This window comes from Amblyomma americanum, chromosome 11, assembly GCF_052857255.1.
Source record: "Amblyomma americanum isolate KBUSLIRL-KWMA chromosome 11, ASM5285725v1, whole genome shotgun sequence".
Classification (NCBI taxonomy): Eukaryota; Metazoa; Arthropoda; class Arachnida; order Ixodida; family Ixodidae; genus Amblyomma; species Amblyomma americanum.
Window position 1 is genome coordinate 99,377,008 of NC_135507.1, and position 13,738 is coordinate 99,390,745.

Sequence of the window (13,738 nt, forward strand, 5' to 3'; positions counted from 1 at the left end):
GGCATGTCATGTTGACTGCCAACTACTTTTTCTCAACAGTCAAATCAAATTCCTGTTTTCATGTCCAGTAAAACCATAAACTATTTTCATTTCCACCATAAACTCGTGACACGTTTTGGTCAGTGAGCAGTACCTGTAAGAGGCAGGAATTCTGAGCATAGCTTGGTCTCCTTATTATTCACCTCAGTTCCTGGGCATGGGAGCCAAGGCAATGACCTGCGATGCCCTGAGCCCTGGCGGAGTCGTCGAGAACGGTTCATCACCATCATCATCAACGAGCAACTGCTCAACGCGCGCAGTCTCATCTGCTGCGTACAGCATGGTGCTTGCCAATGGCTGGCCCGCCAACATCGTGAGTCAGGCACAGGCGGCCGACACCGAGCCAGCAGTGTCGCCATCCAAGAAGCTGAAGACAGTCTAGTCATGCGCCGGCAATCTCCGAAAGGATTGAAGATGAGCGCCTTGCAACCTCTCGCCGAAGTCAAAAAGCCATCTGCACAGCCCCCTCTCCCCGGACGTCTGCTTATTTGTTGCCGTGGAGACAGAACAGACTGTGCATCATCGTGTTCGCCTGTTCCGGAATTGTGAAAGGGCAGCGGTCAGTTGAAATTCCAGCATGGCCACTTGTGGCAACAGTCTGTGCTGTCGGTGCAGAACTGTTCTCTTCTGCTTCTCAGACTTGAAGGCAGACAATGCACTTCACAAATTTTGTGCTTTCGTCTTTTTTTTTTCTAAGCCCTCATCAGATGTTAATGAATTGTGACTGAATATTCGTTAGCATGCTCATCAGCAAAATAACTAGCTTCATGGATCGTGTGGTTTGCACGTGGCACTTGCAAAGTCAGCAACTACCTGAAAGCTTAGGCTAACGCTTAAAAGTGCCTCCTCTTGTAAGTGACAGAGCATTTTGAAGCACGTGTAAAACATGCTAAAAGGTGCTGTGCAGGCGACTGGCAGAAACTCCTCTTCCATGGGTAGCAGGAGATTGATTCTCTTTCATGCAGTTGGAAGGGAAGGTTTATTGGAGGTCTTGAAAAAGCTTATCATTGCAGAACAGGCAGACTTTACCTACTCTTTTCCTGTTTCCAAGTTCATAGTTGGAAAAGGCACGCATCAAACAGGCCGCTGCTGCTATTCTGGCCTCTCGAAGGCAACATGAAAGTTGCTATTGTGACAGGTAAAAACAAAATACGGTGCCTCCATCGTGATGGAACGTAGTTGTGTCTGTTGTTGGATAGTCTCTGTGTCTGTCTCTTTAAAGTTGTTTGCGGCAGTAGTGAAGAAAAAGCTGGCAAAGTCATATCCATAGCTCTGGTTGCCTTTCTTCCTTAGATCCCGGTTTCACTCTGCAACAGAAGCTTCGCCCTCCGAACGTGCTGCCACAATGTTTCCTCTCTGTCTTTAAAAATGAGGGGACCTTAACTTTGAAAGCTGTAATTGAGCTTGATGGGCGGAGCCAGTCTCTTCTTGAAGGATTCTTCCAGGGGCAAAATTTTGATATTTATCTTGCAGACATTGCATGTGCATTGCTTTTAGTGTCACCTGACTAAATGTCATACACTTTTTGTACATACATACCCAAAGAGGGTGCAGACCTTGGTAGACGAATTGTGCATATTGAGGCCTTCATAGTTACGCATCTCTCACAGCCTCTTTTATAATGGCCTTTGACAGTCAAGGTTTCAAAATGGAATTGCTGGTGTCTGTGCTGTCTGATTGAGGTAGGCACAATGTGTTTTTACCTTACGTTCAGCAGCAGGTATGGATAGTCACATTGCAGTTTTTAATTTAATGATGTATGTTTCTGTGCAGCTGATGTGTGGTATAACTTTATTGAATAATGTTCACATTAGCCACACAAAGGGCATTGTCATTTGGGTCCTACTCACACAGAGTATACAGTCACTCGAGCCCATGATCACTGCTTGGTACTTCACAACCACACTGCAGTGAGCAGTTTGTCAAATCCTGGTCAGGCATTACAGACTAGGAAATCTTTTTTTTTGCTTTACTTACATCGCCAAGCTGATGCGAGCTGTTAACATGTATGGTACCTAGTATGAGGTGTCGCGAAGAGGAAATTGGGTATTTTAATGTGCAGAAAGTTTTTGATGACAGTGCCATTTCTAACTGCCTTTATATGTATCTTCTGTTTGTTTCACCCCCTGCAAGTTGCCATATTTGCTGACCTGTGCAGCCCTGTAATTGTGGGAACCAGGTCGACAGTTTTCTTTTTTTTTTAAACAAGCTAGCCATTGTTTGTTGAATATGCAGAAGTAGTACTTGCTGTTGGGCTAGTTGGTTCATCATAAAGTTGAATGTCGCAAAGGAACAAACACAGGAAGATGCAGAGACAGAAAGAACGCTCTTTCTGTCTCTGTGTCTTCCTCTGTTCGTTCCCTTGCACCATTCAACTTTATGATATTTTATTTTGTTGAATATCTTTGTTGCTTGTTTGCGGCGCTTCTTCTTCTAGCTGTGCACATTTTGCATTAACTCATTTGCATGGAATTTTGATTCCTTTTGTTGCACATTTTTGTGTCGTCAGCTGCTAAGTTCTGTCAGCAATGTGTGTGGTCAGAAGTTGCATGCAGCAGTCAGAAATTTTCTGCTAAGAGGCTTCTTTTCTGCCTCGAGTGTTGCATACTCTGCATGAAGGCACCTTGCCCAGATCATCACTGCACCAGTGTGATGATCAGTTATCAAGTGGAATTATAAATTTGCATGCCTGCCAGTATGCGTGAGCGCTTTGGTTTGTCGGTGGTAAAAACACTGAAAACCGGAGCTTTTACCGCCTTGTTTTGTCAGTGGTGTAAAACTCTTAAAAATCGGAGTTTTTAACACTTTATCATATTCACTCACATAATTTGCGCACTTTTTTTTCTTTAAATTAAGGCTTCAAAAACTTTGTGAACGTGACCTAAAAAACTCGACAAAGGTCATAACGCACAATATACAGTCAAACCTCAGTATAACGAACACGGATGTTATAAATTGCCTATATTGAACTCTTTGTAAGTGTTTTTGACGAATGCATGCAATTTTTGCTTTATATATCGGAACGCGGTTGGCCATGAAACGGATATATCAAACTCGCTCCCTAGCGCCAAACTGTGTCCATTAAGATGGCAGGCTTCACCACACCAAGGTTTCCTCTTTTATCTCGCACTCGCCAACAGCGGCATGTTGGGTTGCAGTCCAGCAGTGAGCATGCGTTCACTCCTCTGGCATCCGTCGACAGTGACATGGAAGCAGCATAGTTCTTGTAAACCAGCGCAACGGCTCGAAGCCAAACAGAAAGGGACAAAACAATTTTGTGTTTTGTCCCTTTCTGTTTGGCTTCGAGCCGTTGCACTGGTTTACAAGAACTATGTCTGACCAACTCGCCCACCAGTTCATGATGGAAGCAGCAGCACAGGCACTTGTAATCTTGCAGTAACAATCCTGCGCTGATGTCGGCTGTCGCGGAGGTGGTGAAAACAGGGGCAGCTTTCTCTCTGACGCACCGCTTTCCATGCGTCACAGCTGTGATGCGGGGGAGCCATCGTAGCTGGCGCTTAACCTGAGCTTACGGTGCTGTACGGGGAAGCCAGCCTAACTGGCGCTCGGTTTTTTTTTTTGCCTTCGGAATAGCCGCGAGCACCTTCGAAACCCCACCAAAACCTGGGAAAACGTTTCTCCATTTCTGTAGTAAGGATTGCCAGAATTGTTGTCCCTTCAATGACTAAATTGCGCCGCTGTTGTGTGCGTTTTTGATGAAACTTTATATTACGAATTTCGGCTATAGCGAACTATTTTACAATTTTTTTACTTGTTCGTGTAACGAGGTTTCACTGTATACTGTATATTTCCACCTGTATGTGGACCCCACAACAAGCACTCCTTGCTGGCCTTACGTTATGTAGTTCCCCGTGGGATGGCATGTGATGGCACATGCACAGCCCAAAGCAGTAAATGCGCAACTGTACAGTTGCAAAGCCAGCAGTCAGAAGCAAAATTGAAATAACAGGCGATAAAACGGCGCCCTCACGTGCAGCCCGGCTGACAATGGTAAACCAAACATCAAACAGTTTGGTAGTTTCGGATCCTTGTGCGCGTGTAACTTGGTCTGGGAAAGCGACATCTGGCGCTAGTGAGCCATTTAAATGGTGCACAATTCATCTCGCCACTCGCTCCTTTCGCAGCCACACCCATGTTCCCAAGCCTGTCGTGTAAGCACAGGCATGCATGCTGGTGATCTAGGACAACAGGGAGCATAACATATGCGAGTAAAAAATTTTTTTCGTAAACCCGGGTAATATTGGGGGTGTCCAAATTACGCGAGCAAATACTGTATCTGTTCAGCGACAGAAAGTGCTAAAAATTCATGTTCTTAGCAATTTGTTTTGTTAGCAGTGAAAAACGTTAAAAATCTGAGTTCTTACCACTTTGCTTTGCCTATTGTGAGAAACACTGAAGAAACCAGTTATGTTTCCGATGCTGACGTCCTCATCCTTGCTGATCATCACTTGTATAGAAGTATAATTAATGCACTTGTTTTGGGGCTTGGAAGAATGGAAGCGCACATCCTCTGGTAAAGAAATGAGTTCTAGTGGCCCAATGCTTTTAGGAGAAGGCGAAAGATATAAAGCACAGACGAAGTACCTTTGCATGTGGCGACCTCTGCAGAGATTACCACCCTCAGTGCTTGCAGTTAATTAGGTTTTCTGAAGGCTGGCTTCACACTCGAGGAATTTCGCTGTGTAACATTGCATGCCCTATACTGTACCTACTTATGGGACCAACTTAACAAAGATTGGAATGAGAGCATCCTGGTTGCCCATAGCCGATGGACGTAAGCCACTAAGCGGAATTGTGAGACAGCCGATTTTCTTCATTCTTGCAGTACGGTGGAAGGTTTTTAGACCGGGTAGGTTGACATCTGTGATAAGCCACTTTGCAACATTTACATGCTAATGCTGTGAGCTGCTGTAATCCATTCAGCTTTTTAATGCTGAGTATTTTCTGCGTCTACACCATACCCTGAAGAAATGGGGGGGTCTGTTCATACCGGCATTGCTGTTTGTCTTTGTCTTTGGTTGTGTGGTATGTTTGTAAACAGCTGCATTTTATTACCTGCGTGGTTAGATTGGATAAATCGCAACTAAACTTTTCTGCAAAAGTTCAAAGCAGTACTTGGTTTCTTTGTGGGACTATTGTACATTGCCGTCTGTAAGCAGTCTTCGAATCTCCGAATATAAGTTGGCAGCCCAACAAGCAGCCCCCCACCTCTCCCCCAACCTCCTCCGTGGTTTAGCATCATGGCGTGCGCACAGCTCAAAGCAAAGCAGCAGTTGAAGGCAAATGGAAATATGCTGCCTTTCATACTAGCATGCGGCTGGCCGACCAGTAGCAAACTGAACTGTCGCCGGTCCTGTAGTTTCGGATTCTGGCACGATGCACGCTCCGGATGCTACCAGAAGTTTGTTCTCACGTTGTCTACTGCTCATCAGGGAAAGCAACCGTCATCGTAAGCGAGCTGGGTAGATGACGTGCAATTAAAATTTTCTATGCGGAACTGACCTGCACCCGAATTAATGTTTTCTTTTTTTTTTTCGCCTGGAGTTCTGTGTGCCCTGCTGGGAATGGGCGCTGGCACGAGGCGCATACCACCTGCGGCATGGCAAGAACTTAGACCCTGCAAATAGGTCGGCTCCGTGTATAGGTCAAGCTCCCACGCTCGAATGGTTGTTTTTGGGAGAATAAAAAGCGTCAATAATAGACCTTTTGGCACGCCTTGGAGCAACCAGTTTTTTTTGGGGGGGAGGGGGGGTGCAGTAATTTGAATATGCAGTGAAGTGAGCCCAAGCATGCAGGCGTCTTGCAACACCTTTTACTTATGTTAGATTCGAATATTCTTTTTTTTTTGGCTGTGCAGCGTCAACATATCTTTGCAAACATTGAAGAGGTTGTCCTAAGCACAAAAGATTATAAAAAACTAGTGGAAGTCTCAGTTTTCTTTCCTGGGGTTTGTAATCGCACTGCAAGTTGCACCTCTCTGGGCTGTGCCGCACACTTCACATTAATTTAAAATCATAGGAGCCTGCTTCTAATTTCAGCCCCACAACAGCAGCAAACAGGAACCTCAGGGGCAAGAAAATCACTCCAAGGAAAATTAATCGAAACAATGGGAGAATATGGAAGCCTAGATGACCATAAGTAGGGTCCTTTTTTGACATATTTCTTGGAGACATCGACTGGCAAGTAACAGCAGCCAGACAAGAGTATTTATGACCAAGCTAACAAATTTTGCCATCATTTTAAAAGATGGGCATTTGCTGTGTAATCAATATAAGGAAGAAAAGGAGGCCTAGTCAGCACAGTTTGAAATATACCCACTCTAAATGCTGTATTCAACCTCCACTGTGGCGTGATGTATAGCACCATGCCTTAACCAAGCATGTTAAGACATCTTAATTGTCCCTTAAGCAAGCATGCTGTGTGTGCTCTACAGCCACTAAGGTGAAAGCCAGGTGTCCTGGTTTCCTTGGCATGTATGTATAGCATGCATGAATCGAGTGGGCAACCACTGCTTAATGCACTCAGTGTCATCATCAGCACTTTCATTGTATCAAAGTGATTGATAAGTGCAGTGTTTGGTCTACTACTCGCATTTTGCATGCCTAGCTCAGCAATTTTCATCGTCACTTCTCTTTTTTTACGTGGCATTTCACCCATACCACGTTTCACATGCTTCATGATAGAGGGATGCCGAAAGATGAGTCCTAGAAAAGGAGTGGACAACATTTGCCCTGCAGTGGGTGTAGTCGGGCTGATGATGATGAGGACGAGCTTGAGACTGTTATTGGAAGTATGTTGTGGCTTGCGTGGTGACCAGTGGCATCTGTGACATTGCAACTGTACAATGGTTTTTGTTTACTTGCTGTGGTTTTGCTGGCAGGCTTGACTGGAGCACTTTGTCTTGCAAATTTTTGTGTGTTGAATTGTCACACCATACTAGACACTCAAATGTTGCTGCCTCTGTGAAGGCCATGATATCACTATGATTTCAAAGAACGCCTGTCGTTTGCTCACTCTTATTGCCACTGATAAAAAGAAGAGTTGCTCTCCTGCAATCAAATAACATTAACTACTTGATCTGGTGTCTTGGCAATGTTAAAGTGTCGGCTGATCTTGACGCCCATTTCCTATTTTATGTTAGATTGACACAAAACAATGTCGCGCACCATTAGTTTTACTCGATTCATAGCGTAAGTGCAGGTTTGAAATGTCCTTTATGCATAAATCACTGACAGTACCGTTGTAATGCCATCACTGGCAGAATATGATTGTGCCAAGCGGAGTTGTCTAGGCTCCTCACTTGCACTGCGTTGCTCCATTTCGCTGTCCATGTCCAGGCACCTGGGGTCCACTTTTCGGGGCATTTGCTCTCGGCGTCCCTCCATTGCGCACCCAGGGCAACCACATGAAAAAAATCCGTTTTTCTTGATGGTAGCGTGTGCAGATTTAATCAGTTTTGGCCTGCTGTGTCGTCTTGAAAAGAAGAGAACATGAAAACTCTAGTCATTGCTGAGGTGTGGATTTCATGTGCCTGCACTAGCGGAGAGTGTCTTTTTTCTTGTACAATATATTGTGACCTGCAGGGTCCCTCTGCAAAGTGAGGAAACAGAAATGCTTTGCTGTAACACATTGATGTGTAATGTCTTTGTTACTTTTGAGTGAGAGTGTGCGCATGTTCTGTGCTGTATGCAACCAGATCCAGCCTGGAGGTCTTTGTTGTCGCTGTGGCTTGTTTCGGTGCCAGCAGAGGGAGTGGTGTTCTTTTATGACTGTCGCTACTTTCTCTGACAGCAGTGTGATTATTTTACAGTACTCGCCATCTGTTACTTGTGCGCTGCATCTCTTGGAATGATTTGTACACCAGACTGGCTTGAATAGTCACTCATGGCGTGTTAATTTTGGGCGGTAAATGCAGAAAGATAAGAAAAAAAAAACCTTGTGCTGGAGCTCAAGCTAAGGTTAACTTTCTGTTAGCTGTAGTGATGTAATCAGTATGCATCAAAGCTGTTGAAGGAGCTACATTAGTTGAGGCAAATTACAACAGAAGGACAAGTATATTGACCAAAATTTGATATAAAGTAAGATTCTAAAGCTCCTTGCAGGGGTTTTTGGTTGACTAGAGAAAAATTGCAAAAAGGGGCAGGAGTGTTTCAAGGCACAACTCTCACATAAAATTTTTTTGTTCCTTTAAAAGTAATCATTCGTGCTGCTGTCCCATTTGGTTGCAGTTAAGTACAAACACTTGCAAGGACTCGCATGTCTCTGAGGCCCTAGCTGCCAGATTAGTTATGGATGGCTGCATTACTGCGTGTTCAAAAAAACGTAACGTGTGTTAAGGATGTCTGATTGGCTCAGCATCCATTAGAGCAATGATTCTTTTCTTTCACACTGAACGCCACCACCTGTCACTTTCTGCATGATGTAACAAAATATCTATCCATGAAGTGCGGTTAAGGCATAACAATGCTCATGCATTTCTGTCATAGATGCTCCAGGCATAGTGGTGTGCAAAAGGTGTGCATGAGGAAAAAGTGCACATATTTTTGCAGATTAAAAAGAAGACAGATGTGTTTTGTGAGGGTTGGCAAGTGGCCAGCAGTTCTTGACTTGTTAATTGCATTAGAGGTGAGTGCCTCGGTATACTAATGTCTGTACCATAGCAAAGAACAGCCCCTGTCTTCATTTTCAATGTCTGTGTCCATCACATCTTCTATCTACCAGTTAACTCCACACAGATTACACATTTGGGGCTCGATAACATCAGCCACTGTGCATTGCTTCTATCGCTATGTTTCTGCCCATGTCATTATCGAAACTTGAGCAGACCCATCCTCAGTGCAATCCGCCCGTTTTTTTCATCTTGCTTTATTTCCCTTTTAGGACATATCGAAAGTTTGGTGCTGTGACATAGCTTGCATGAATGTGTGATTGCTTTAGTGTTCAATTTTTATTTTATTTTTTCTTCATTTCCTCACAAACTTGAGCCCAGTCCCGTTGTTATTTATAGCGCCTTATATGTATAGAAAATGCGAATGAAAGCTATGCCTTGTCATGGGCTTGTTTGGTGCATGTGTGTGTGTGTGTGTGAAATAAAGAACATGAAGAAATTTAATGCTGAAATGGGAAACAAACTCGTTTATGTTCCAGGCCTGTTTTTTTTGCATCTCAACACACTTGACCATGCACACCATTGACGACTGCCTTTAAGATGAACTTGAAGGGAGCAGAAAATTTGTTTGCTACAAGTCACATGAAAAGTATGAACATATCCTTTCAGAGAGAGGACACTTGCATATAGAGTGTTTATTACAGTGTGCATGAAGAGAGAGATAACGAAACACGCTCTCAGTGTCCTACTTGGAAATGACATTGGTCTAGTTTTCATTTTTTCACCATCCTTTTTTTTTTTTCTCGTTATGCCATAGAAGCTGCTATTTGCATGTGTGTGAGCTTTTTTTGCTGACTTTAGCTTTCCATTCTGCCGCGAGCGTTTGGAAGTGAGTAAAAACTTTATTGAAAGAAAGTGTAGATTCGTGGTCAGTAAGGTTCCTAGCAGGGTAGCTAGGCATCTCTTGTTTCGCTCCTGCAGCATAGCTGTCACAAACTCCACGAGCAGGCACGCCACCACGCGCCTTTCCATATGATAATTGTTTTTTTTGAGGAAAGGAAATGGTGCAGTATCTGTCTCATATATCCTTGGACACCTTAACTGTGTCAGTAAGGGAAGGGATAAAGGAGGGAGTGAAAGAAAGGTGCCGTAGTAGAAGGCTCTGGAATAATTTCGACCACCTGCGGATCTTTAGCATGCACTGACAGCACACGGGCGCCTAAGCGTTTCGCCTCGATAAAAACGCAACCGCCGCGGTCGGGTTCGAACCCGGGAACCCCATATGCTGCAGGCAGTTCGCGTAGTAGCGATACCTGGCCAACTGCGCTTGCGTGGCAGAAGTCACGTGGCACCTGTGCTATGGAGCGATGCAATTTCACGGATGTGTCGCTGAGCATTCGCCGCGGACACGGGATTTTCGAATCAATGGAAAGGACTGAACAGCGTAAAAAGACGACGGAAGAGGCAAACACAGACAGAGTGCAAATGTGACCTTTTCCGTCCCATCTGTTATCGCTGTTCAGTTCTTTCCATCAGCATCCACAAACCAGTGCTACTAAGCCCTCTTCTTGAATTTTAATACAGAATTCCGCGAGAAATGGCCAAAGTTTGTTAAACCACAGTGTCAACAAAAATCACATTTTTAGAATTCTAAAAACTGAAACAGCTAGCCAGGTATTCAAGATCAAATTACAACCAGGAGTCCAGCTTTAATTAACAGTTCACTGCTAGAATTAAGTTAGCTTAAAGCGATTCGCCGATTGTCTGATGTCAGCCAGACAGGTATAATATTATACCACAAAAGCCATACTTGCAGGCAAAAACGCAGCGAGCCTACACAGATCTAACTGATGCCTTCGAATCCAACTCGCCTTCGCGAATATTTCAAAGCGTGCATGTCTCTTCTGATTAGAAAGTATTTGTAGATGCCCGGAGAGTAGTACAGTACTTTTTCAACTTGTTCGCCAGACGGAATTACCTGGCGGAGCGCTGTATTGGCTTCCTTCTTCACTTTTAGTTGGCAGCAGACTTATTAAACGAAGACGAGAAAGCAGGAGGTATACAGGGGAACTAATCGTCTACAGTCTCAACTTCTGGACCAATAAAGCATACTTGATTGCCAGGTCCAAACATTAGTATGACGGAATGCATCACTCGAAGCAGCTTTTTAACGTGACAAGCGTCCTGATGTGCTCCCTGTTTTCGCCAAGCCGCTTCACTCCGGAATGCGCGGAATATTACTAGAAGCTTTAGAGCTAGTTTGAACAGGGCATGCAGATGCAGTCTCCATTCTTTGGAACTTTGTCGAGTGCGCAGCGAACTTAAATGTTTTATTCTGCTTGATGAAATAGACATTTCTGGTAGGAGCTCGAGCTTTCGCTTCACTGGTATTGTCTGCAAGATTGGTTTTTGTTTTTTTGCCTTTAGTAACAAGGTGCAAAAGTGCATAGATATAGACGTTCTCCTCGAGCTTCCGACGACATCAGCGTTGCTCTGCAGAGCTAAATTTTACGTCTTAATTTTCTTTCTGATAACTTTAAAACACATTCAAGTGCATGCCTTATTCTGCTTGATCAGAGTGGCTTTTAGTGCGGTAGTTGCTTTTTTCGCCAGATTCTGGTCCACCTGCAATTGTAAAATTCAGGTAATCTGCGAAATAACATTGCATGACTGCCCATATCCTAGTGATGTTTAATCAGTTTCTACAACTAGTATAAAAAAAAAGCTTTTTCAAGTTCGTGAAAAGGAAAATAAAGAAAAAAACTATGCGTCCTACGTACTACTATCACAACCGCTGCTTCAAACTTCGCGTTTAGTGGCTCCTATGAACGCTGAAGACAACTGGCACAGCTGTATTGTTTTGCGCGAAGAAATGCCTCGCACGTAGTGCAGGTGAGTGGCATCTGAAAAGGGCCCCTTGCGCTCAACTTACGATCACAAGCACACAGAATATCATGTAGAAACTTCTCAAGAGAGCCCGACAGAACGCGAATGAGTTGCAGGCATTGCTGCTTACACTGTTTGCCGTGCGATTGAAAGTAACCATGCGGATTAAGAGATGCAAACTACCACATTTTGATGCAGAAATGCAATACTAGCCGCGCAGCCGATTCGTTGCAAAAATTGTGCCGCTCTATGCCCGCTGCCCATTGCTTTCGCATATCTAATAGCGATAAACTTTTCGAAATTTATGCTGCTGCATTTCTTCAGTATATGTTTTGCCTCGACCAACCACAACTCGACAAGATATCGCGAAACGCGAATCCAAAGTGAATGGTATGCCTTTTGCCTAACAGTGAAAGCCACTGCTGATGCCAGCACCACCGCATCTCAATGACGTCGCAGCGTGACGCTTGTCTGTAGATCAAAAAGCACAAATACCTTTTTACAAACTGAGCATAGCTAGAGAATAAAATGTTTTCCTTGTTTTTCTAAGGGAGCAAAAATCACTACAAGCACAAGAAAGAAAATTACATATACAATTCTCTTTGCAATGCATGGTTAGCATGGTTACGCAACTTAATTCTGCAGTGAAGCTCCTCCCACATTCAGGACCGCCGCACACAATTTCTCCACGACACAAAAGTAGTCCGACATTTTTTCTTACCTAAGCAAGAAACTAATCACAGGAAAAAAATTAGAAGCTCTATAATCTTGATACCTGGCTTGTTTAGAATAGTGAGACATTAAGCTGATTTTGTTTAGTTTTGCGATTGGCCACCATTGTAATACAGGTCGCCGAGCACCATGGCTCAGTGTTAACAACCGCTGTTTACGTTGTATCCTACTACAATATCCTATAGTTGTATCCCACTATAATATACAATATCAGACAATGTACTGTGAAAGCGCTCGATGAGACCGTTGGTTCGAGAATGATAGCTAGAAGATGCCTTGTGGACAGTGTTGATGTTGCAGAGGACCTCTTCAAGCACATGGGACAAAAATGTCTTCCCACAGTCGCTAATCAGAATACTAGTAGCCCCATGACGCAATACTATTGCGCACGAGAAAAAGTCGGTGACTTCAGAAGCGGCACCGAAGTGAAGCGGGGCTGTTCCAGCATACCGTGTCAGCTGGTGCAATGGTGGTGACAACCCAATGGTTGCCAGCTGGCGTAGGGAGAAGGGGACCAAACAAGTCGATAGCGACAGTGTCAAAAGGCACGGATGGGCAAGAGGCTGTAGAAGGCCGGCAGGAACAGATGTTGACCGCTTGCAACGCTGGACACGCAGGAGGATATGTATTTGGCGACACTAGTAGAGAGCCCAGGCCAGAAGTAGCGGCTCATGGTATGGTCATACGTCCTCAGATGAACTAAATGACCAGCAAAAGTGTCGTCGTGGTAAGCCTCACTAACTTTAATAAGGGAGTGAGGCAAACAGGAACTTGCCGGTGACGTGTAGGGTGGTAGGTGTAGCGGTAGACTGTGCCATGCTGAAATCTGAACTGGCGAAGCTGCTGGCGCGAGCCACTGTTGGGTGCCGCTGACTGACCCCGGAGACGAGCGATGATTGTGCGGCAGTATGAATCAACCAGCTGATGGGAGGAGAAAACGGCGTGGACATCGAGTGGTGCAACAATGGGTACAAGATCCAGAGGGAGCTCGGATGCCTAATGTGAAGGGCACGTTGTTCAAGGGGCCGCAGCGAGAGTCCGGCAATCGGGCAACAAAGGCGGCAGCGACGAGGTATTTTCTCCCGGATTTGTAGGTGGTAGTGAAGATGTAGCACCCAGCGGCCCGAACAGCTGGTCAAGTTCTTCAATGTCGACAGCCAACAGAACGCGTGATGATCGGTGACAATGGTGAAGTGACGGCAGTACATTTAGGGACGAAATTTCTGGATAGCCCAAACAGCGGCGAGACATTCTTGTTCTGTAATAGTGTAGTTACGCTCAGCTGCAGTAAGAGAATGGCTGGCGTATGCAACAACCTGCTCTTGGGACGCATCGTTGCGTTGTAAGAGAACAGCGCCAAGGACTTGTTCACTTTAGTCGGTATGAATAGTTGGCACTCCCTGAGCAAAATGGCGAAGCACAAGCGTTGAAGTGAGCGCCTGCTTGAGAACT

At 44.7% G+C, this 13,738-nt stretch overlaps 1 protein-coding gene across 6 annotated transcripts in view; it reads left to right on the top strand.

The window, feature by feature from the left end:
* LOC144110480 (DNA-binding protein RFX2-like) overlaps positions 1-9,206 on the top strand; it is a 97,876-nt gene extending 88,670 nt beyond the window's left edge. For all 6 annotated transcript variants that reach the window (XM_077643394.1, XM_077643395.1, XM_077643398.1 and 3 more), the window contains one exon: positions 188-9,206. In XM_077643394.1, coding sequence (XP_077499520.1) covers positions 188-421 — 234 coding nt within the window. In that variant the 3' untranslated portion in view covers positions 422-9,206. The remainder of the gene's footprint in view (positions 1-187) is intronic.
* Positions 9,207-13,738: the final 4,532 nt, after the last annotated feature.